At 36.0% G+C, this 26,295-nt stretch overlaps 1 protein-coding gene across 1 annotated transcript in view; it reads right to left on the reverse strand.

The window, feature by feature from the left end:
- The window catches only part of MTREX (Mtr4 exosome RNA helicase), a 105,900-nt gene that overhangs the window by 10,018 nt on the left and 69,587 nt on the right, over positions 1-26,295 (reverse strand). Inside the window, exons 20-24 of the mRNA XM_019414251.2 lie at positions 16,289-16,399; positions 14,862-15,050; positions 9,690-9,853; positions 4,308-4,413; positions 375-431 (exon numbers count right to left, since the gene is read on the reverse strand). Coding sequence (XP_019269796.1) covers positions 375-431; positions 4,308-4,413; positions 9,690-9,853; positions 14,862-15,050; positions 16,289-16,399 — 627 coding nt within the window. The remainder of the gene's footprint in view (positions 1-374; positions 432-4,307; positions 4,414-9,689; positions 9,854-14,861; positions 15,051-16,288; positions 16,400-26,295) is intronic.

Raw genomic sequence — 26,295 nt, forward strand, 5'->3', positions numbered from 1 at the left:
GGATAAAACATATTTTAAAACTTTGTTGTAAACTAGAATGGAAAACAATACACAAAAATTATGCTAACTAAATCCTAGTCCATCAAGAAGCAGTTCTTAACACCGAGGAAAACAGTGCAGGCACGGAGTTGCTGATACAGCCTATGTGATACATTATTCCATGTTAAATCTGCACTCACAGCAACTCAATAAAACTTATTACACTGGTGGGGGAGAATTTAATAGCATTTAATAGCATTAAATGACAAGACTAACATCAAGTAACATATTTAATCCTGAAAGAAGTGGTCTCTGGAATGATAAATACTAAGACTATGAAAAATGTTTATTTTACATATTCTATTCATAAAATATACAGTTCAAAAAATTTCTACCTGCATTTGACGAAGTGGTCCTGCTAACTGCTCAGTTAATTTGGGCATCTCACTTGACTATAAAAGAAAAGGATAAAACCCAAGTTTAAAATGTAGTATATACTTCTTGCTGTAACAAAGAAAACAGAGCTTTCAGGATATCCATCAATAGCAAATTATAAGACCTTAGTTATTAGCATTTAGAATTTTTAATCACCTTAGTTGACGTAAGCAACCTTTCATCCTAAATTATAAAGTTATTCTATTTCAGAGGAAAATATTACACTGCTAAATTTATTATTTTCTGTGGCCACAAATGGAATGGAGGGAGAGCAAATATTATAAACATGCAAAGTAGTTTAGTTACATCAAAATTATTATAAGCTATTTTATCATAGTCAGATTTTGAAATAGTTTTGGTTCCCAGGAAACTCTTAGTCTGGAAACCGAAAATTTGGGGTAAAGAACATTAAGTAGTGCCCTCAATTTTTATTTTACCCAGGTATTTCTAGCTCTCTAACAAAGTATGGGATAGTTAAAAGTTTAGTCTGAGTTGTAGTGTTCTTAAGATTGCCTTCCCACTAATGAAAAGTTCATCACTTGTTTTCAGTTAGAATAATAGGAGTTTTGAGGCCTATTACCAACTGGGCAAATGAACTTAGACAAGTGGTTTGAATTCTGTGTGTTGGTTTTCTACCCTGTCAGAGAGAAATAAAAGGTCAGATCCTGAAAACCTATAAACTTGTGATTACAATAAAGACATTATTTGTGAACAAAATGTGATAAAGGCAGCCACAACAAAAATAAAATCATTGTAAGAATGGTATATATGTATGTGTGACATACGTATGTATCTACCCTGGATTTAAATTATATGTAAATTTTTTAAAAAAGCTCTTGTAATAGCTATGCCTTTACTTTAAGCACCAGTATTTACATAGCACTGGTTTTGTTTTGCATGTCATATGTATTATTAAGTGATAAATCATAAACTAGATTGTATATATTATTCCTGTCCAAATAAAAAAATGATGAATGGGGTGCCTGAGTGGCTCAATTGGATAAGTGTCCGACTTTGGCTTAGGTCGTATCTCATGGTTTGCGAGTTAAAACCCCTGCATCAGGCTTGGCACTGGCGGAGCGGAGCCTGCTTGAGATTCTCTCTCTCTCCCTCTCAAAAATTAAATAAACTTATAAAAAAAAAATAATGATGAATGAAGGGGCACCTGGTTGGTTCAGTCAGTTAAACATCTGACTCTTGGTTCTGGCTCAGGTCATGATCTCATGGTTCATGGGATGGAGCCCCACTTCTGACTCAGCGCTGACAGAATGGAGCCTACTTGGGATTCTCTCTGCTCCTTACCTGCTTGCATGTTCTCTCTCTCTCTCAAAATAAATAAATAAACTTAAAAAAAAAAAAAAAGATGAATGATGAGAAAACAAAATGGCCAAAAAGAACTCAACATCTCAGTTTAATAGTGAACTCAACACTGCTTATCATCTTTGATATTGTGTCCATTCATGACTGATTAACAGTTACTGATCATTTCCTCTCTGGTCATTATAAATAGAAGGCACTGGTCCTCACGTAAGCAAGCTAAGTGTCATTTCACCAATGCTCTCCCATAAAATATATGCACAATTTATTCCTTCATCTCTCTTTGAAGTCTCAATTCAAATTTCACTCCATTGGTGAGGCCTTTACTAATCACCTTGTTTAAAAGAGTAATCCTATCCCCATGATTTCTGTCTGCCTCCTCTGCTTCACTTTCCTCTAAAACCTTCATCACCATTTGACATAATCTGTATTTTTTTTCTTCTTTACCTTCATCTACTAGCATATAAGTATCAGGAAAGCAAAAATTACTGCTGTACCTTAATGCCTAGGTCTGGGCACTGCACACAGGGGATGCTTAATACATATTTAGAGTCAGTTGATATTTATATTATAAAGATTGTATTTAGTCTTTAAATTACTTTTAATATAAAAAATGTAGGGACACAGTTTTAGAACACATTTCTAAAAAGAAGTGAGCATATTAAGCAGACTTGTTCATATTTATAACAATTCCATGTGACTTTTAGCGTAATTTTTCATTTTCATATTGAAAGGCACCACCACAACAACTGATACTACATATAATACAGTGTGGTTTCACTGAACAAATCTTAATTAACCACCTATAGTGACATCTTCTCCCCAAATTAAGAATTATGGTTTAGTTTAAGCCCAACTCCTTTGAAGAGGAAACATACTTGGGCTCTCAGAAAACAGTACTTTTATAGTGCCACATTAGGAAATAAAAAGCAAATGCAAAAAATCAGCTCTAAGACAAAGTTGGACACAGGTAGAAGGGCAGCAATCCAGGTCCTAACTTAGGTCTTTTCAAAGAGAATTTGACAAATACTTTTAACAATTGTCTTTGAAATTAATGTAATGTAAAAAGAGAGTAAAACACAATATTTTGTAAAGTAATGTGTTCCTCATATGCAAATTGCTTCACAGGTGAATAGTGGACACTCTCAGAGGAGATAAATTGTTTCTGGATTTTTGTCCTATTTGTAATCATTGCCACATCAGCTGTAATTCTCATCAATAATTAGGGAGCTGAGAGAAAAGCACCTACTTAAGTCAACAAGTAATGTATTTGATCTGCTTAATAAGGAAATAATTAACAGATCAATGGCAGAATGGAAAAAAAATTTGTCTTCTACAGTTTACTTGAAAGTTGCACTAAATGTATATAGTAAAAGGTCTTCTAAAAATTTAGATATCAATATTAAATTATTCTTAGGAGGCAAATGTCTTTGTCTTATTTTGTCCACTTCATCCACCATGAATAAAGTTTGAAATGTAAAACACACATTTTACTTTTTAAAACAAATCATACGGGGGGGCCCTGGGTGGTTCAGTCAGTTAAGCGTCCAACTTCAGCTCAGGTCATGATCTCGTGGTTCACAGGTTCAAGCCCCGCGTCGGGCTCTGTGCTGACAGCTCAAAGCCTGGAGGCTGCTTTGGATTCTGTGTCTCCCTTTCTCTCTGCCCCTCCCCCGCTTGCACTCTGTCTCTGTCTCTCTCTTGCTCTCTCTCAAAAATAAACATAAAAAAAATTAAAACAAAAACAAAACCCAAACCATATCGGCTTTTGGAATAAAGTACAAGACTCGTTCATGTTCTTGTGGTATGCCATCTAGCACTTGTTTTTGATTTTTAAGAGCCGCTGAAAAGGGAGCTCTTGCTAAACCAGCAATCAGAATCCTAGAGCCACCACCTCAAACATTGCCTATGAAGATTTTAGCCTCTAGGAGGATCAGCTGTTTCAAAGTTGTTCTCCATTACTGGAAGGAGAGATATTAATTTAACCTCCCCTTTCATTTTCACTCTTTTGCCTCCCTTTATTTTCATTCATTCATCTTTCTTTCCAGGACTATCTGACTAGACCAGACTTCAAACAATGCACTGAGTTACAGAACAAATTTAAAACTTGGAATGTGATTAATGACTATCTAGAAATAAAATCCTATTTCACTCTCCTTTCTGATAATCATATTTAATTATTTACAACTTCTCTTACTATATTTGTGTTGGAGTAGCAATTTTTTTTTATTAAATTCTTTTTTTTCCTTTTAATGTTTATTTTTGAAAGAGAGGGAAAGAGAATGAGCAGTGGAGGGGCAAAGGGGGGGGGGGGGACAGAGGATCTGAAATGGGCTCTGCGCTGGCAGCAGAGAGCCTGATTCAGGGCTCAAAGACACAAACTGTGACAGCATGACCTGAGCTGAAGTTGGATGCTTAGTGGACCCAGGCACCCAGGCTCCCCAGGTAGTGTTGATTTCTAATTAACATTGCCCACATGTAAACAGGAAATAGTTTCATAATTAAAAATATCCATAACCACTAAGTTACAGGATATATGAATTAATAAATAAGGTATATTAAATCTATTAACTCACATTCTCTTGAAACACGAAGCAGCTTAGTAGTGCCGTTGCCTGTTCTGCAGACAGGTCATTGAAAAGGCCATTAAACATCATCTCAGTTAGAAGGAGTTCATCAGCACTAGATCACCACAAAAAAGAGAATAAATTTCAAATGTTATAACATAAAAACACACATATGTTAACATACATGTTAAAATGTAACAAGTTGTTTTCTTAAAATATTTATTTTGAGAGAGAGAGGGAGAGAAGGGGAGAGGGAAAGGGGGAGAGGGAGAGAGGGAGAGGCAGAGAGAGAGAGAGAGAGAGAGAGAGAGAGAGGGAGAGAATCCCAAGCAGGCTCCGAGCTATCAGCCCAGAGCCTGACACAGGGCTCAATTTCACGAACCATGAGCTCATGCCCAGAGCCAGTATCTAGAGTCCGAGGCTTAACCAACTGAGCCAGGTGCCCCAAAATGTAACAAGTTTTTAAATAAAGCCTATTATTTGACCATGATAAGTAATCAACGAGGATGACAAGGATTTATTTAAGAAAATGGCAGGTCTTATATTTATTAACACATCAATAATAAATGTAAAATGGGAATTTCATGTAAAAATACCATTCTAGCAAACACCAAAATGCAAACATTTACTGAAATAATTTTATTTCTTAACTCTCAGCATACCAGGAAAAAGAGTCATCACCATTTTTCCTCTGGGTCCAGGGTTCCATTTAATTGTTTTTAAGTTATTTAACAAATAATTTATAACAAAAAGGGATAATGAAAAACAACTTCATTAGAAATCTTAATTAGAATGTACCCATAGTAGCCACACATTTTATTCCACAGTCTCCCAATGTTGAGAATGTGTATAACCCAGATGGGCAATGGTCTTTAAACGCTACAAATTGCTGTTCATCAACTATCATCCACAAATCTGGACTATATCCATGTAGTATACGCAATTCCAAATTTCTTTTCTTTTTTTTTTTTAATGTTTATTTATTTTTGAGACAGAAAGAGACAGAGCATGAATGGGGGAGGGTCAGAGAGAGGGAAACATAGAATCTGAAATAGGCTCCAGGCTCTGAGCTGTCAGCACAGAGCCCGACGCGGGGCTCAAACTCACGGACAGTGAGATCATGACCTGAGCCGAAGTCGGCCACTTAACCGACTGAGCCACCCAGGTGCACTGCAATTCCAAATTTCAAATACATCCCCAAGAGGTACTAGCTCATCATCATGTCTGGTTTTTTTCCTGCACTTAATATTATCAAAATATACTACTGACAGCAGATTTTAAATACATCTCCTTTAAAGGTTCTAGCTTATTATTTTTGGTTCCTCTTTTGGATCATCAAAATACACTATTTTTAAAAATTTTGACAACTTGTAATTCTGTTGAAGAGAGGAAGGCCATCCTCTTTGCTGCATAATTATTGTACAACATTTTCATATTCAGGTTTATATTATACAGATTAGAATAATCGGGGTGCCTGAGTGGCTCATCAGGTAAGTGTCCAACTTCAGCTCAGGTCAGGATCTCATGGCCCGTGTTGGGCTCTGTGCTGACGGCTTGGAGCCTGGAGCCTGCTTTGGATTCTGTGTCTCCCTCTCTCCAAATAAATAACAGTTAAAAAAAAAAAAAAAAAAAAAAGATTAGAATAATCAATCCAATTTTTTTTCTCTCTCCAACTTTTTCTTGATAATTTCCTTATATTTACCACTGTTTTCAGTATTTGATCATTTAAAAACCATATCAAACACAATTTAGCAAGCAAATCATAAAAGATGAAAGACAGTTATAAATCCTTCTAGTAGAATGGGATGATCCAAGTTCTTAGTACAAAACATCACATAACTCCTTCTTGAACCGAAAGAAAAGTAAAATAGGAATCGTAACTTTTTCTTTCTGTCCTTAGAGATCTATTATTCCCTTATTGATTCTTCAGTTTGAGAATTTACCTATAGTCTAAGATTTTGCTTATATGACTTCACTATCATCACTGTGTCTTATGATTTGTCTAATAATTGGAAAATATCTTTCTTTTTTTTCTCCTTGCCATCATGGGTAGAAAACAAAAAATTATAAATTTTTAACTGTGTTCAATGGAAGCTACAAAAGACTACAAAGACAGTGTTTCTAGAATTCTGTAATCAAGGTTCCATAAAGTCTCTTACATTTATAAAACAGTAACCATGAGGGTGTTAACTCTATTTTTATTAAAAAAATTTTTTTTAATGTTTATTCATTTCTGAGAGAGAGTGAGACAGAGGGCAAGCAGGGGAGGGTAAGACACAGAGGGAGACACAGAGTCTTAGGCAGGCTCCAGTCTGAGCTGTCAGCACAGGGCCTGATGTGGTGACCTGAGCAAAAGGGGGATGCTTAATGACTGAGCCATCCAGACACGCTCGGTATTCAACTCTATTTAAAAAAAACAAACAAACTTTACTTTGACTTCTAAAAAAGGATAAAGTCTCTATCAATCTTTATAAATAATTTTAACTATTCAAAAATAAAAACTATATTTGGGCTTCTGATGGTAAAAGGAGAGTTAAGTCAAACAAAGAGGACAGTACAAATAAGGCAAGACAACTTAAGGAACTACATGTTACTATATACACCCTACAAAAGCAGACAGGAAAGATTACTAGATCATAGGAGAGTGATCTAACAGGTTATATAGGCAATTATGTAAAAAGAAAATTGAGAAACTCAAAATAAGACTGGAGACATTCATAGCAAGTTTCATAACATCTAGGAAAAATATGCAGGAATGAGCAGGATTTGAGGTGGGAGCGAGGGAAAAGGTCATGCTAAGAGAAAGAAATATGTGGGATATGGCTACAGAAGAAGGGCAACAACACTAAATTATGGAATTTATTCTAAAAGCATTAGGGAATAACTGACAGACTTTTATCAAAAGATTGACATGACAGGATTTGTGCTTTGGAAAGAATACTCTGAAAGCAGTATAAAGGATGGGTTATAGACACTCAAGATAGGAAGCAACAAAAATGAGGGCTTCTGTAGTACCCTAGCAAGAAATAATGAAGGCCCACTAGTAGTCAGTGGGAACAGTTAAAGGGGCACAGATGTGGAGGAAACCAGAAGATGGGAAGAGAGAGAGAAGGAAGAGAAGTCTAGAATGACTCCCAAGTTTTCTCTTCAGAGGCTGGGTCTTATTCAGCAAGACAGAAACCAGAGGGAGAAGCAAATACAGGGGGAAAGGTAACATACTTTCATATGTGATAGTGTTACTTCTATCTCTCTACCTAGTCTGTTTTAGAATATAACCAATACCATTCTCCCAAGACTAAATCCAGCTATAGATACTTAAGAGAAATTAATTTCTATGTTGTTAGATTCTATATAATATTACAAAGAAATAATTCCAATAACATTATTTTTGGCATATGAATTAGTAGACCAGTGTCATGGTGAAGCTTTATTCCTGGGTAAATTATTAACCTTAAGGTGCCTACAATTCTTTAACGACAAAGTAGGAAAGTAGGTTTAAGGAAAACTAGATGCTGACATGCCAAATCTAACTTGAACAAATGATATATTTGGCCCAGACAGTGACTAAAAAATTCTGAATTAGCTTGTGAACACTTAAAAAACAAGGGATTTCATTTCACCTAAAAATCTGGATTTTTGGCTTTTCTAAATTGAAAAATCTGATAACACATTATTCCATAATAACAACTATTTGGGGCTGGGTTGTTGCTGCCCCCTTTTGGTGGCCAAGAATTGTTCTGGTTTACCACAGTCTCCTCCTGGCTGGCTCCTATAGGCACCAGTTCTTAACATCTGAACTAAATGATCAATAAGAGTAATATGAATAGGCCTGCCCCAGAAACGTCTGAAACCATATACAAGGCCTATAATTCTCCAGCTCCATCCATTAGAGCCACGGTGAATATACAAGTAACTGTTTCAAAAACATGAACTCATTGAGAATAATGGTTGTTAAACCATGGACAAAACAAGATATATCTTCAGGCTAATGGAAATCACATAGAGACCTTGAACCAGAACCGTTCAATAGGCCCTTCCTGAGTTTCTGACGCACAGAAACCACCAGAGACAATGAAATGACTGCTATGGTTTCAAGTCATTTAGTTTTAAGGTCATTTGTAATATGGTAAAAGATCACCAAGATAGATAATATCTTATATCCAGTTTTATGCTGTGGCCTATGATATGCTATGCTGTAATTCCCTAATTGTTAGCCCCAAACTTTAATAACAACTCTAATATATATAAAAAGCAAATGGTTATTACACTAAAGTTTAAGGTGGGAATATGTCCATAATTGTAAATAAGAATTCAGTACACAAAACTGTGTATAAACTAAGATTAGAATTATGTAAAAATCCAGAATGCATTAACAAAAAGAAAAAAAGGATTACATCAATATGCCAATTGCATTTGTATTAAATAGTAGAATGAGGGGCGCCTGGGTGGCTGAGTTGGTTGAGTGACTTCAGCTCAGGTCATGATCTCATAGTTCGTGCGTTCAAGCTGCAAGTCAGGCTTTGTGCTGAAAGCTTGGGCCTGGAGCCTGCTCGGGACTCTCTGTCTCCCTCTCTCTCTGCTCCTGCTCTGTCTCTCAAAAATAAACATTAAAAAAATTTTTTTTAATTAGTAGGTGGAAGAAAATTTTTTTAATGTTTGTTTGTTTATTTATTTAGAGAGAGAGAAAGCATGAGCAGGGGAGGGACAGGAAAGAGGGAGAAAGAGAATCCCAAGCAGGCTCCACACTATCAGTGTGGAACCATGAGATCATGACCTTCGTCGAAATCAATAATTGGACACTTAACTGACTGAGCCACACAGGCACCCCATGAGATTTTTAAAATTCTTTTTCTAATTTCTCTATTTAATTCTTTTCTAATTTCTCAATTTCATCATCAAAAACTGCATTTACTGGGGCGCCTGGGTTGTTCAGTTGGTTAATGTATCTGACTCTTGGTTTCAGCTCAGGTCACGATCTCACAACTTGTGAGTTTGAGCCCCATGTCAGGCTCTGCATGCTTTGCCAGCACAGAGCCTGCTTAAGATTTCTCCCTCCCTCTCTCTCTCAAAATAAATAAATGAACTTAAAAAAAAAAAGTGCCCATTTAAGGTGCCTGGGTGGCTCAGTCAGTTAAGAGTCCAACTTCAGCTCAGGTCATTATCTCACATTTTGTGGGTTTGAGCCCCGCGTCGGGCTCTATGCTGACAGCTTGGAGCCTGGAGCCTGCTTCGGATTCCGTGTCTCCCTCTCTCTCTGATCCTCCCCCACTCGCACTCTGTCTCTCTCTCTCAAAAATAAACATTAAAAACAACAAAAAAAGTGCCCATTAAAAAAAAAAAAAAAACACTATCTCATTTTAAAATCAGTTTTCTAGAACAACCAGGTTTTACCTGCTTATCTCACAAGCCACTCGTCCTTTCATCTCTATGACATCAGAAGAAGTAGCAAATCCCAACCTCCTTAAAACACGTTTGCGGCATTTGAGCTCATCCATTTGTAGGACAGTTCTTGCTTTCTTTAGTTCTCGCTTTGCAGATTTAATATCTATTGCAATCTAAGGCATATGAAAGTATAAAGAAAGTTCAATAAAGTAAACAAAGTAAAATGAAATTTACTCATGTAATGAAATAAAAAATCTTTCATAAAGATACCTTACAAGGATACCTGGAACTTCTTAGATACTTACCTAGGATATTAGAAAAAAGGAATAATACATCTGTAGTTATTAAATACTTGTAGAAATGTTAAATATATGGAAATATAAAACATCCATTTGAAAAATGTAAGGCAACTTAGGGAGATATAGGAGTTGATAAAGTTTAAGAAGTTGGGGAACAGAGTATGATTCTTGCTTAAATAAGGAGCAAGGAGAAAAGTCTAGAAGGAGAGTTGGACAGCCAGCAGCTAGATAAGGTAACCTGCTGGAGGTAGAAAAAGTCAGTGGTAAATTAGAATAGGCTTTCCCAAGATAAGATTTGACCATTAATCATGCTTCTAAAGCAGCATCAGCTCCAGCTTTTCATCCTTAGAAAATGTGGGGGTAGTTTAGAGAAGAGCAAAGAGGAGATATATGAATCTTATTTCTTGGCTACTAATATTTCCCCCATGATGTGTCCTGAAAGGTGTTCCTTTCTGTTTGCCTTCTAATTCTATCATAAAACTGCCAAAGCTGGAAATGGCTTTAGCAAAGAGAACAGGTCTTTATTCTATATTTTAAAAGGAAAATGTATTTTTAGGTCATCCTTCAGAGTGGATGAGTTTTAAAATTCTATTTATCAGTAAATATTACATACTTTCAAACTGTGACAAGAATATCAAAGTACAAGAGCAAGACAATACTGGATTCCAAGGTTAGGGCTTCAAGTTCAGAAAAAGACTGGCAAAAAGAAAATTTTAGGGAACAGAAGTTAAAATTCAAAGATTCTGGAATTTTGCAGATTTATTAAGACTCAGTTGAGGAGCAGAAATGATAAAGGCAAAACAGTGGTCAGTAATGGATATTTACTGACAGCTAACTATGTACCCTATTTTCAGTGCTTTACATTATTTATTTTTTTTAAATTTTTTAATGTTTATTTATTATTTTGAGGTGAGGGGCAGAGAGAGGGAGACACAGAATATGAAGCAGGCTCCAGGCTCTGAGCTGTCAGCACAGAACCTGACGCAGGGCTTGAACTCCTAGATTGAGAGAGATCATGACCTGAGCTAAAGTTGGATGCTTAACTGACTGAGCCACCCAGGTGCCCTGAATTTATTTTTATTTTTTTAAAATGCTTATTTGAGGGGCGCCTGGGTGGCTCAGTCGGTTAGGCGGCCGACTTCGGCTCAGGTCATGATCTCACGGTCCGTGGGTTCGAGCCCTGCATCGGGCTCTGTGCTGACAGCTCGGAGCCTGGAGCCTGTTTCAGATTCTGTGTCTCCCTCTCTCTGACCCTCCCCTGTTCATGCTCTGTCTCTCTCTGTCTCAAAAATAAATAAAAACGTTAAAAAAAAAATTAAAAAAAAAAAAAAATTAAAAAAAAAAATAAAATGCTTATTTGAGAGAGAGTGAGCGCCGAGTGGAGGAGGGGCAGAGAGAGAGGGAGAGAGAGAATCTCAAGCAGGCTCTGCACTGTCAGCACAGAGCCTCATGGAGGGTTCGATCCCACAAACCATGAGATCATGATCTGAGCTGAAATCAAGAGTTGGACACTTAACTGACTGAGCCACCCAGGTGCTGCTACATTACTTCATTTAATTCTTAGAGCAATATGTAGGGTAGGTAACTAATATTAAATACAAATTTTACAAAGATAAAAATCTGAGACAGAGATTACTAAGTAATTTGGTCAAAATCACAGAGCTAGTGATTAATAAAGATGGCATTCAAAACCACTCTGCCAGCCATCAGAATCCAATCTCTTAATGGTTATCTACACTGTTATGAACAAATGTGTTGTCATAATGCTATGAGGATAAAAAGAATGCTTTCTATGCTGGACAATTTTCTGTATAACTAGCATAGCTATACTAGCATAACTCATCAGGTCTATTATATTAAAAAAAGTTGTTTTCTACAGTGTCTTTGAAAGAGGATGTCCTCTTTAGGATGACCTAAAAGAGAAGAGTGATAAGTACTCAGAGGCATATAAAGCTTACCAGTTAGAAGACAGCCCCCTATTAAAGATTTTTTTCCTCAATAAATTTTACTGAAATGTACTTTGGATATACTGAGTTAAATAAAATATTATTAGAATTAATTTCACTTTTTAAAATGTGGTTACTGGAGAATTTGCTTTTTCAGACCGTGCTACAAGAACATACTTGTACTACCTCACCTTGGAGTCTCAATTCCTAGAAGCAGGAAAACTTGGTCAGATGTGAGCACTTAAAATGATGACAGCTGAGGGATCAGATTTTTGTCTTCTTAGGCAGGGTTAAGGGATGTGAAATTTATCCTTCAGTCAGTAGGAGGCCATAAAAAGACTTGTTTTTCCTTCCCTAAATTGTTAACTCTTTGTAGTTTTCTTTCATTATAAAATGTTATAGAAGCACATTACAGACAATTAGGGAGCAAAAAACAGGAAGAAAAAAACACTGCTATAATCTCACTGCCCAAACAACCACTTAAGGTTTCCCTTTTTGTCTTTTTGGTATATGTTTTTATTTTTGCTAAATTATAATCATAGTCCACATCAATTTCAGATCCAACTTTTTACATTTAATGCTCTTGTGTAAGCATTTTTCCACGTACTGTTGAGTTTTCACAACAAGATTATTTAGTCAGTCCCTTAGCCAGACACTAAGGCCTTTTTCCTTTATGTCAGAACAGCTCAGGTAACACCACTCTCTGTGGCTTCACACCGTTTTCTTTGTGGACGTTTTCCAGTCATTATTAAACCAAGCTCAAGTCTCTTTGTTTTTGTGTTGTGGAATTGCTAAGGGTGACTCTCTGGTGGAAACAGAGAAAGTAAATGTAAGAAGGTAGGTTGCTGATGCAATGGTCCCAAGGAGAGATGAACAGGCCAGGATCATGGGTATCCTTGTAGAAGTTACTAACACTTTTGGTTTCTCAGTTTCCTCATCTTGAGCAGTACCTTCATGGTGGATCAGAGCATGGTGCACTACACGTCCACCAAGAACACAGCTGCTGTGCCCCACCGCAGCCCAGGGCCCCATTATGTTAGTTCACAGAAAGCTAGAAAGAGTGTTGTAAAACTGTGAACTAAACATACTACTCTGTTAAGCCAAGAAGTTTCCACTCACACACTTGTTCAATAAATACTAGGTATCTATTTTATAAAGAGATCACTTGGGATAGAGGAGAGTACAAGAAAGCTAAAATGAAATGCCTGATCCTAAAGAGTTTAAAATAATAGTTTGTGTAACAGGAAGACTAATGTGATAAAAGTGGCATGCGATTAAAAGCTGAAAAGGCTTAACAGCAAGGAGCTGTAAGTTTGAAGGCGGATGGAACATTTCTAGAGTACAGAAGATTCTAGTTGAAGAGAAGTATACAGTGGAAAGGAACGTCTTCACTTCAAAAAACTTTTCCTAAATTCATTATTCACAATGAATAATGTATCTGTGAGGCAGTACAAGTATGTTCTTGTAGCACTGTCTGAAAAAGCAAATTCTCCAGTAACCACATTTTAAAAAGTGAAATTAATTCTAATAATATTTTATTTAACTCAGTATATCCAAAGTACATTTCAGTAAAATTTATTGAGGAAAAATATCTTTAATAGGGTGCTGTCTTCTACTAACTGGTAAGCTTTATATGCCTCTGAGTACTTATCACAGTCTTCTGCTCTTTTAGGTCATCCTAAATTAATTATCTGTAAATTAACTAGCTTTTCTGGTTAGAGACTACAGCTAATTACCCTAAAAGCTGAGCTATTACATACCACTAGGAAGGCTATAATCAAAAACACAGACAATAACAAGTGTTGGTGAGAACACAGAGAAATAAGAGCTTTCATAAATTGCTGTAAATGTATGTATGTACATTTACATACATGTAAAGTGGTATAGCCACTTGGGGAAAAAGTCAGCAGTTTCTCAAAAGGTTAAGCCTAGACTTACTATATGACCCAGCAATTCTACCTAATTCCACACAGGAGAAATGAAAATATCTTCACACAAAACTCGTACATAAAAGTTGGTAGCAGGGTTACTCAAAACAGTCAAAAAGTGGAAAAACCCCAAATGTCTATCATCTGTTGAAATGTTAAACAAAATGTGGTATATGCATATAATGGAATATTTTTCAGCCATAAAAAGGGGTAAAGTACTAATTCATGGCTACCACATGGATGAACCTTGAAGACATTATGCTAAGTGGAGAAAGCAGACACAAAAGGCCACATACTGTAGGATTTTACTTATATGAAATCTCCAGGATAGGCAAATTGACAGAGGCAGAAAGGAGATTTGTAGTTGCTAGGGGCTGCAAGATGGGAGAAATAGAGTTGACTGCTAATTAGTATAAGGTTTCTTTTGGGGATGATGGAAATGCTCTGGAATTGTGACAGTGGTATGGTTGCAGTTATCTGTAAATATGCTAGAAACCACTGAAATGTATGCTTTATTTATTTTTTTAGTTTTTTTTAACGTTTATTTATTTTTGAGACAGAGAGAGACAGAGCATGAACAGGGGAGGGGTAGAGAGAGAGGGAGACACAGAATCTGAAACAGGCTCCAGGCTCTGAGCGGTCAGCACAGAGCCCGACGCGGCGCTCGAACTCACAGACCGTGAGATCATGACCTGAGCCGAAGTCAGACGCCCAACCGACCGAGCCATCCAGGCGCCCCTGAAATGTATGCTTTAAAAGGGTAAATATTACTATACATGAATTATATTACATTTAAAAAAACTTAAGAAAAACCACCAAATACCAAATTATAACAAAATGATCTTCATCTTGTCTTGGTGATAAGAGGTGATGGTCTCCTCAAAAGATAAGGAGATATTTCCCTGTGTTAGCTGATGAAACCAATAGGAAAAGAAAATAGAAAACACATAATCATCTATTTAGTAAAATATATAGAATTTTATGATACAAACTAAGTTTCTGCCATACCTGTGCTTTTTTTTCACAAAGAGTATACACTGTTTCCAAATTTGGATCATTGTGAAGTGGATGAGAATACATTCTATGTTCAAAAGCCTCTACTTTCTGGATGACTTTTTTCAGCCCTTGATCTTGAATGCCCATATCATCAATAGGATCTAATAAGGGAACACCATCAGGAAAACGTTTCTGAACTTCCTGAAACAAAAAATTTATAGACAAAATTATTTAAGACTAAATAAATATTTCCTTCTATGTATTTCTGGGCACAAACACATTGAAAAATGCACTTAAACTGGATTGCACTTTTCCGTTGCATTTGGTTTTGAAACCTCCTTTTGAATCATACCATGATATACCGAAACAGGGATGTGTTAAATTTATTAATAATTTTAGTATTTAGAGCTGAATAGTTCTAAGTGTGGTACAACTTATTGATAAACACATTATTGTACATTTAGGTTGTTGTAACCTTTCACTGTCATAAATAATCCTATATTAAACAACCCAGGTGTAAATGGTTTTCAGTTTTCACATTATTTCCTTGAGGCTGATTCCTAGGGGAGTGGGGTACTACTGAGTCGAAAGACATAAGTTTTTTAAAGGGTCCAGATTCCTGTCATTAATTTTGTGTTTTGGGGTCTTTTCTTTTTTCTTTTTTCTTTTTTTTTTTTTTTTTACATGATTTAACTGTTAAATATAAGAGCATCTGAGTTCAGAGAAGGGACAGCTCACTGTAGGCTGGTACTGCCCTGGGAGACTTTCAAGGTCTTGGGATAGGCCTTAAAGGTAAAATAGAATTTGGTGAGTTAGGGATAAAACAACAACAACAAACAGTTTATCCACATAAAAATTCTATAAAACTGTCAAGACAATTATTCAACTCAGAAAGCCTGCCTAGGACCACAGCTTGAATGTTCCTGCTCTACAATGAAAGCATCCTGTTTGTTTTCTCAAATTCAAGTACAGAGCCTTTGCTGATCAGTGAATGATAATCCAAATGTTTGCTGACCAAATAACTAACAAAATTCCATTTTCTTCCCCTACTGGAAAATAGATTTCTAGAATGTCATAATTTTTCTTATTGAAAATAAAACTAAAAAATGGTTAAAAGTCCTGGCACATGATTTTTATACATAAAATTTTTAATGTGGTCTAGTTATTTTTACTCAACAAATAAAGCAAAACATTTTGCATAAAACAGTAGCTATGTTTTCCTTTTTGGGTTCTCCCTTACTTCTCACTTTTGGTATACTCAAGGAGTGGACAATCTATACAAAAATCACGAACTTCTACTACTGGCAGTGTTTATAGTTTTGTTTTTTTTTTTTTTTAAAGAAAGCAATATATTTTAAAGCATTTAAGCTGTCTTGTTATAAATTCTATTTATCTTTACATAAAATTTATATTTAAATTTATAAAACTAATACGTGTACCTGTATTGACTTTAAAACACTCTGTCTATTATCCACTGGCCGAAGGTCTTTAGGAATATAAAGCCTAACACTGCTGATAGCAGACAGGAGGTGCACCAAAACTGGAACAACCTACCAAGAAAAAGTTACAGAATGCTACAATTAAAACTGCACATTTTCAAACTCTGCCATTTCCCAAATTTAGCTTGAATCCTTAAAACGAAGCTGTATTTACAATTTGTAGCACATATGATTAAGTAGGTAATAATCACTATAGAAGCACATATCTTACCAGAAACTATATTTCAAAAGTAAAACCTAATTCAAACTTCTAAATAACAGGTAAATAAATGGTACCTAAAAATTAGTTATTCCCTCAACACAGAATCCATGCTTTATTTATTTGCATGTACTCATTATTGGCACTGTTTGAATATCTTAAAATATAATAGCACTACACAGGAAGGAAAGACTCCTGTTTATGGGTGAGTAGGATTCATGTAAGCTCTAGATAGGTTTTGTTTTTTTTTTTTAATTTTTTTTTTTTTTAACATTTTATTTTTTTTTGAGACAGAGAGAGACAGAGCATGAACAGGGGAGGGGCAGAGAGAGAGGGAGACACAGAATCGGAAGCAGGCTCCAGGCTCTGAGCCTTCAGCCCAGAGCCCGACGCGGGGCTCGAACTCACGGACCGCGAGATCGTGACCTGAGCCGAAGTCGGACGCTTAACCGACTGAGCCACCCAGGCGCCCCACTAGATAGGTTTTAATGAAGAGATGAAAAAAAGTATTTCAACCACAGAAAACAGTATACTCCATTAGACATAATATTCAAGAATCACCTATCTTCAAACTTTCTTTCATGTTCTCTCCTGATACCTTTTCCTCACCATGAAGTATACCATTTTGCTTCCTTTAAGGACACTGACTTTAAATTTAGAGGTTGTCTGTACACTGAGAAGTTAACACTTTTAAAGGTCCAAATTCATCAGTGTATTATTCTCAATGGCTACCTTACTCTGATCGCTACTAAAAAAAAACAGCTGCCATTGGCTTGCTGGTTAACAAATATATTCATAGTGTTTTATTGAATAAAATGGTAGAGCAGTTGAGCAGAGTTTCTAGAGTCAAGACTGCCTGGGTTTTGATTCAGTTTTCTGCTAGTTTTGAGACCTTGAGGAAGTCCAAATTTTTTAGGCTTCATTCTTCCTATTTTAAAAATGGAGATGAAATTGTATCTATCTCATTAAACTGTTGTGAGAATTAAATGAAATAATGCATGTAAAGTGTTTTAAAATAGTTAATAAGCACCTTTAAAAAATGTTATTTAGTGTAAAAGCTAAAAGAACAGAGATCATATTCAAATACCAAAGAGAAAAGAAAGAAAAAATGGAGAAAGTATGTATTGTTTAAAGCAGACAACTACAACTTCTTATTCAAAAGTGACTAAAATAATAATACAACAAACTGTCCACTGTATTTTCTCAACTAGATCTTTCCAACTGTTAACAGCTTGCCATACGTGCTTTTCCTCTTTCTAGTTAAGACTTTGGGATTTTGGTGGGGGAGTGTTTTTCTTTCTGCCTTCCTTTTTCCTATTTTAACCATTTAAAATTAATTTGCAGATAACATGTCACTTCACCTCACCAGCAAATACTTCATCATGTATCTTCTAAGAATTACCTCATTATACCATAAAAATTTAATAATAGAATCTAATATACAGTTCATATTCAAATTTCCCCAAATGACTCACTAATGCCATTTATAGATACTACCACCAGCTTTATTTTTTTTTTAAGTTTATTTTTTTGAGAGAGAGAGAGAGAGAGAGAGAGAGAGAGAGAGAGAATAAATCACAAGGAGAGTTGGCAGGATTAGCGTGGAGCCTGATACAATGCTCGAACTCATGAAACCAAGAGATCATGACCTGAGCCAAAAGTGAGTTGGACACTTAACTTGACTGAGCCACCCAGGCACCCTGATACTACCACCACTTTTGGATCTAAGATCCAGCCAAGGATCATTTCTTGCATTTAGTTGTCAGATCTCTTTAGCCTTTTTAAATCTAGAATACTGCCTACTTTGTTTTTATGGAATTGACATTTTTATATAATTTCAAGTTTTTAGAAAAGTTACTAGAACAAAGAGTTCCCATAAACCTTTATTCAGATTCACCAAATATTCACATTTGCCCCATTTGCTTTATCATTCTCTCTCCCCACACATATACCACATCCATAGTACAAATATTAAAAAGAGGGAAATTTAATGTTGAAACAATTATTATCTAATCTATAATGCATATTAATATTCCATCTACTTCTCCAATAATGCCTTTTATACCACACTTGTTCTCTTCCACCACTCTACGTATCCAAATTAGGATGATAAATTATGTTTAGTTGTGATAATTCTTTATTTTACTTTAATCTGGAACAGTTTCTCTTTTGTGTGTGTGTGTGTGTGTGTGCTGCTCAGGACACTGACATTTTTGAATACACTAATTATTTTATGAATGCCTCTGAATTTGGGTTTGTCTAATTATGATGAATCATGAAATTCAGGATATGAATTTTTGGCAGAAATGATGTTTTTTGTTCTTCCTGTCTACTGGTCAACATTACTAGTGATATTAATTTTTATGACTTGATTCAAGTGGTTATCTCTGGCATTCTCTAATGTAAACTTACTACTTTTCCCTTTACAATTAATAAGAAATTTATAGGGATATTCATTACTTTGTAAATATCCCATTCCTCATTTAAACTTTCAACTCACTAGTTTTAGGATCCATGGATTAGTTATTTGGTAGTTGCCTAATGGTGACTTTTCTAACATATTCGTTCCTTCTATATTTTACCTACCTACCTACCTACCTACCTACTTACCTACCTACCTCAGTGTGGATTTGGGGCTGCTTTCACTTGATTGTAATATTTTAATATAATTATTTTTATTTTCAAGTTGTCAATTTCATGTTTAAATAAGACATTACGAGGGCTGAACTGGTTACTGAACCAGCAATTTGTGACCCTTGCAAATAACAGATGCAGTGTCTGAATCGAAAGAGAACACTGACATGTATGTACATTATTCAAAATGTCAGAAAACAACAACATCCAGGAAGACATCCAGGTGGCTTACAGACACATGAAAAGATGCTCAATGTCACTCATCATCAGGGAAATACAAATCAAAACTATGATGAGATACCACCTCAAACCTGTGAGAATGGCTAACATTAACAACACAAGAAACAACAGGTGTTGGCCAGCATGCGTCGAAAGGGGAATCCCCTTACACTGCTGGTGGGTATGTAAACTGGTGCAGCTACTCTGGAGAACAGTGTTTTGGAGGTTCCTCAAAAAACTAAAAATAAAACTACCCTACAATCCAGCAATTGCACTATTAGGCATTTACCCAAAGGACACAAAAATACAGATTTGAAGGGGTACATGCACCCAATGTTTATAGCAACATTATCAACAATAGCCAGACTATGGAGGGAGTCCAAATGTTCATTGATGATTGGATAAAGAAAATGTGGTATACATATGCAATAGAATATTACTCAGCCGTCAAAAAGAATAAAATCTTGCCATCTGCAACGACATGGATGGGGGTAGAATGTACTATGCTAAGAGAAATAAATGTATCAGAGAAAGATATAATGAGTTCACTCATGTGTGGAATTTAAGACACAAAACAGATGAACATATGGGAAGGCTGGAGGAAAGAGAAGAAAGGGACACAAATCACAAGAGACTCTTTAATGATAGAGGATAAAATGAGAGTTGACAGAGGGAGGTGGGTGTGAGATGGGCTAGACTGGGTGATGAGTATTAAGTAGGGCACTTGTGATAAGCATTGGGTGTTGTATGGAAATGATGAATAACTGAATTCTACTTTTGAAACCAACACTGCACTGTATATTAACTAATTAAAATTTTTTAAAAGGAAAAAGATAAGCAAATGATAAGGTAGCTAACATCAGAAGTCAGTAAGTTTAAGTGAATACAACCTAAGTAAGTTTCAGATGATCTCATTTCTTCAAATCAAGGACATTACCTAAAATATAATTTTTGAATTTTTCATCCAGAAAAGATACATGTATTTTTTTTTTAGTGTTTATTTATTTTTTTGAAGGAGAAAGAGACAGAGCATGAGCAGGGGAGGGGCAGAGAGAGAGACACACACACACACACACACACACACAGAATCTGAAGCAGGCTCCAGGTTTCACGCTGTCAGCAAAGAGCCCAACGTGGGATTCAAACTCACAAGCCATGAGATCATGACCTGAGCCTAAGTTGAAGGTTTAACCAACTGAGCCACCTGGGCACCCCCAGAAAAGATATTTTTTGAACTAACTACATTTTAATCAAGTCCAGGCCAAGTTATTTAAACCAATATGTTTTATTAAATTTTAGATTTATAAAAACTAAATGTGTGCCTTGATCTAATTTTCCTTCAAGAACTCTGGAAATTAACCAAAAGCTTGCAGCAATCCAAGAAGCATTTAAAAAGCTTAATTTTGTATCATACACACTCCAAGTTAAAAGAAAGAAAAATGACTATGGAAATGCCACTTCCTACTCATATTTCATGCAAAGGAAATCTGGTTTAAACCTATCCAGAGTAGTGTTCACAGTAAGTGCAGTTGAGAGATGAAATTTCCTTATAAATTGTCTATGAATCCTGTGTCCAGGATTCCTATTCAAAATATTAATTTACAGAAGTGAACAATATTATATACACACACTATGTCTTAAGGTATAGTCCTTCTCTCTGTTTTACTAGTATGATCATTCAATAGAACTCAGAGTTCTTTTTAAAAAGGCATGTTTCATGCTCTGTGTATGTTGCTTTCTCAGCTGGAAAAGCAATTCTTGTCTGAAAAGATCCTTACAAGTCAGTTTTCTTTTTTTTTTTTTTTTAATATTTTTTAAAATGTCTATGTAGTTTTGAGAAAGAGAGAGGGAGCGAGCGAGCGAGCACACGAACACGAGCAAGGGAGGGGCAGAGAGAAAGGTAGACACAAATCCAAAGGAGACTCCAGGCTCTTAGCTGTCAGCACAGAGCCCAATGTGGAGCTCGAACCCATGAACCGTGAGATCATGACGTGAGCCTAAGTTGGACACTTAACTGACTGAGCCACCCAGGAGCCCCAGGTCAGTTCATTTTCTTAATACTTCTTTTATAAAACCTTTATTGACTTCCCCCCACCAAACACACTCTACTCCAGTTGGAGGATACATTTTTGATGTTCACTAACTTGAGCACAAAATGTTCCCCCCATTAAGCTGTAAACCCCTTGAAGTCAGAGACTATATATATAACTTACACTAATACATCCCCACTTAATTCCTGGAAATAAACTGAAAAAACGTTATATGCTGGGGTGTCTTGGTGGCTCAGACGGTTAAGCATCCGACTCTTGTATCAGCTCAGGTCATAATCTCACAGTTCTTAAGTTTAAGCCCCATGTCAGACTCTGGACTGACAGCACAGAGCCTGCTTGGGATTCTCTCTTCCTCTCTCTCTGCTCCTCCCCCACTCATCATCTCTTAAAAATAAATAAAAATTTTAAAAAATGTTATGCATTGGGTGACTCATTCAGTGAGGTTCTTGATTTTGGCTCAGGTCATGATTTCATGTTCTAGAGACTGAGTGAGCCCCCTGTCGGTGTAGAGCCTGCTTGGGATTCTCTCTTCCCCTCCCCCGCTCACTCTCATGCTCTCTCAAAATTAACCTTTAAAAAAAAATTATACTTCAATTATACCCCAGTTTAAAAAATGTTATAGAAGGAAAGACGCAGGTTGCCTAGGATCCAGGGGCATCTACCCTGCACAAACCATTAAAATGAGACAAATCATGATCATTATGTAGTACAAAGCTTCTCAATATCTTTAAGTAAAATGGGCACAGTGACTAAGCTAAATAAAATCTGGGCCAGAAGCAAGATAGACAACAAGTAAGTTTTCCTTAAAATACTAACTCCAATGAAATTAGTCATTAGATCATTATCTTAAAGAGTCAAAACCTTCAGTGAAAGAATGTCATGACTTTTCATCGATGTCTGTCAGGAGAGAAAAAGAATGTTGGCATGTGTGCCACATGCTTGCCATTGCAAGCTGCAATAACTTCAAAGGTCCTTTTGAATACAGTGACTATCAGCTAAATTGTGGGAGTTTTACTCTCATTTACAGTTAAGCAGTCAACTGTAAAATACACATTATGGAAAAAAAATCATACAAGTTATAATAGGGCTGAAGTTTGAGCAATGAAATTATAAGATTGAATTGAAACCAAACGTTAGGTGGGATTCGGAAGTAATTATACTTTTAATTATCACTCTAAAACATTTAATAATGAATAATATCCTTCAATACTGCCAATTCTAAATTTCACTGTCATTTGAAATGATCCAAAGCAGCATCCTCTGATGCTGCAACGGCAGATTTTAATTTCGATAAATCAAAGGTTATTATATCATATATCATCACAAAGACATTTCTTAAAATTCCTAGGAATACACCACATACTTAATGTTTTAAAATAACAAAATTCCAGTATATCTGCCTTCAAATACATACTTGGAATCTCAGTATTGAGGTTTTACCTGCAGTAATTTTGTCCTAATTATTAAAAGGGGGGGGTGAGATATTCAAGAAATACAGGTATCTCATATGGCAAACTGAATGTTTTGCAATTAATTGAAACCACAGGTAAACTGAGGAGCTTGAGAAGATGGCAGAACAAGAGGATCCTGAGCTCACCTCCTCCTATGGACACACCAAGACCTTAACTACAGTGCAGCTCATTCTGAAAAGGGACCAAAGACGTATAACAGCTCTTCCACAATGAGGATAAAGAAAAAAGGCCATACTGAGAAGAGTAGAAGGGGCAGGGACACAGTTGGGAACCAACTCTGTCAGCATGGTGACCCACAAACAGGAGTGATATCACAAGCACACAGTTCCACCTGAGGAGTGAAAGGATCAAATCCCACATCAGGTACCCCTACCCTGGGATGTGCATCAGGAAGAAAAGCCCTCTTATAACATCTGGCTTTGAAAATCAAGGAAACTTCACTCTGGGAGAGTCGGAGGGCTAGAGGAAACTTAGAATCCACTCCTAAAGTGCCAGTGTACTCATTCAGTTTGAGACCCAACAGGAAGGCAGCAGTTTGAAAAACATACAAGTTATTAAGTGAAGGAGATCTACTAAGTAATTTTAGGGTGTGTGCCAAAAGGGCTGGAAGTGTAGGAATTTTCTCGAGAAATAAAGTCTTACCAGGTGCCATTTTTCTTCCCCTCCTGTAGCCTAGCTGGCCTGATGCTTGCAGAAGCCAGTTCTGACACTCTCCATTTACCTTCTAGCACTGCTCAACCTGCTCTGGTGTTCCCCTGTGGATCATCCAACCCACCTGCCCTGACAGGAGTTCCCCCCAAAGTGGCTCATGCCATACCATACCCACCAGGCAGCCTCAGCTAGAACCTGTGTCCACCCAAAGTGACTACTGCCAAAATAACTAGTGAGCAGCAGCTAGAATTGGTATCTTGCCTGCCAGCATGGTCTCAACAATTATAGCTGGGCCTCACTAATTAAAACAAAAGAAATGAATAAATAAAATAAAATTACTCTCACTGACTAAAATAAAATAAAATAAAATGAAAATGGAATAAACACTTCAAACAAAAGATACAAACACTGACTAAAAGGATAAAAAACAAGATTCATCTACGTGTTGCCTACAAGAGACTCCCTTCAGACATAAAGACACAAACAGACTAAAAAGTGAAGAGATGGTAAAAGACATTCCATGCAAATGTAAGTGGGGGAAAAAAAGCTGGGTAGCAACACTAAGACAAAACAGATTTTAAAACAAGAAGTGTAATAGGAGATAAAGAGAGACATTATATAATAATGAGATCAATCTAACAAGAGGATGTGACAATTGTAAATTTCTGTGCATCCAACAGAGAAGCACTTAAACTTATAAAGCAAATATTCAGAAACACATTGGGAGAAATTGACAGTAATAAAGTAAGAGTAGGGGACATGAACATTTACATCAATGGACTGATCACCCAGATAGAAAATCAGTAAGGAAAACAGTCGCTCTGAAGAACACATTAGACAGCATAAAACAAACAGATATATACAAAACTTACCATCCACAAGACAGAATAATACACATAATTTTCAAGTGCACATGGAACACTTTCCAGGACAGATTACATGTGAGGCCACAAAACAAGTCTCAATGAATTTAAGCCTGAAATTATATCAAGCATCTTTTCCAACCACAATGGTATGAAACTAAAATTCCATTAGAAAGAAAAACTGGAAAAAAAACACAAATACAAAGACTGACTTCAACAATACATTTAAAGTATCATTCACCATGCTCAGGTGGGATTTATTCCAGGGATGCAAGGATGGTTCAATATCCACAAATCAATCAACAGGATACACCACATTTACAAAAGGAAAGATAAAAATCATATGATTTCCACACATAAAGGAAAAGCTTGTAATAAAATTCAACATCTGTTCATGATAAAAACTCTCCACAAAACAGGTACAGATGGAACATACCCCAACAAAATATGGGACACATAACAAACCCACAGCTAATACCATTCTCAATGGTAAAAAGCTGAAAACTTATCCTCTAAGATTAAGAAGAAGGCAAGGATGACTACTGTTGCCATTTTTATTCAACATGGTACTAGAAATCCTAGTCACCGCAATCAGACATGAAAAAGAAATAAAAGGCATCCAAATTGGTAATAAAGAAGTAACACTGTCACTGTTTGCAAATGACATGGTATTACATACAGAAAACCATAAAGACAACACCAAAAATTGTTAGAATAAACAAATTTAATGGAATTGCAGGATCAATATACAATTATCTGTTATGTTTCTCTACATTGATAACAAGCTGTAAGAAAGAGACATTAAGAAAATAATCCCATTTACAACTGCATCAAAAAGAATAAAATACCTAGGAATAAAGTTACCCAAGGAGGTGAAAGTCCTGTACTTTGAAAACTGTAAGATAATAATGAAAGAAATTGAAGATGACACAAAAAAAGGAAAAGATAGCCCATACTCAGGGACTGGAAGAATTACTACTGTTAAAATGGCCATACCACTCAAAAAATCTACAGACTGAATGCAATCCTTATCAAAACACCAACAGTATTTTTCAAAGAACACACAATCCTAAAATTTGTGTAGAATCACAAAAACCCAACAAGCCCAACAACCGAAGTAATCCTGAGAAAGATAACAAAGCTGAGACTCAACACAACTCCAGATTTCAAACTATACTACAAAGTTATAGTAATCAAAACAGTATGGTACTGGCACCAAAACAGATCAATGGAACAAAAAAGAGAGCCCAGAAATAAACCCATAAAGAAGGAAGGAAGGAAGGAAGGAAGGAAGGAAGGAAAGGAAGGAAGGAAAGGAAGGAAGGAAAGGAAAGGAAGGAAGGAAGAAAGAAACCAACCAACCCATTGTATGGTGAATTAACCTAAGAAAAATGAGGTAAGAATGTACAATGTGGAAAAGACAGTCTCTGCAATAAATGGTACTGACAAAACTAGACAGCCACATGCAAAAGAATTAAACTGGACCACTTTCCTATACCATATGAAAAAAATAAACTCAAAATGGATTAAAGAACTAAATGTAAATAAGAACCAAAACCATAATACTCCTAAAAGAAAACAAAGAAAACATTGCCTTAGCAATATGTCTTTTCGGACTGGCCTCCTCAGGCAAGGGCAACACAAGCAAAAATACACAACAGAGTCTACATCAGACTAAAAAACTTTTGCACAGCAAAGGAAACCATCCACAACATGAAAAGGCAACCTACTTGAAGGAAAAAGATAATATTTGCAAATGATATATCCACTAAGAGGTTAATATCCAAAAAAAAAAAAAAAAAAAAAAATTAAAGAACTCATACAACCAAACACACACACAAGATCTGATTAAAATTAG

The sequence above is a fragment of the Panthera pardus genome, unplaced genomic scaffold, assembly GCF_024362965.1.
Source record: "Panthera pardus isolate Hobbes unplaced genomic scaffold, ASM2436296v1 HiC_scaffold_2, whole genome shotgun sequence".
NCBI classification, from domain to species: domain Eukaryota; kingdom Metazoa; phylum Chordata; class Mammalia; order Carnivora; family Felidae; genus Panthera; species Panthera pardus.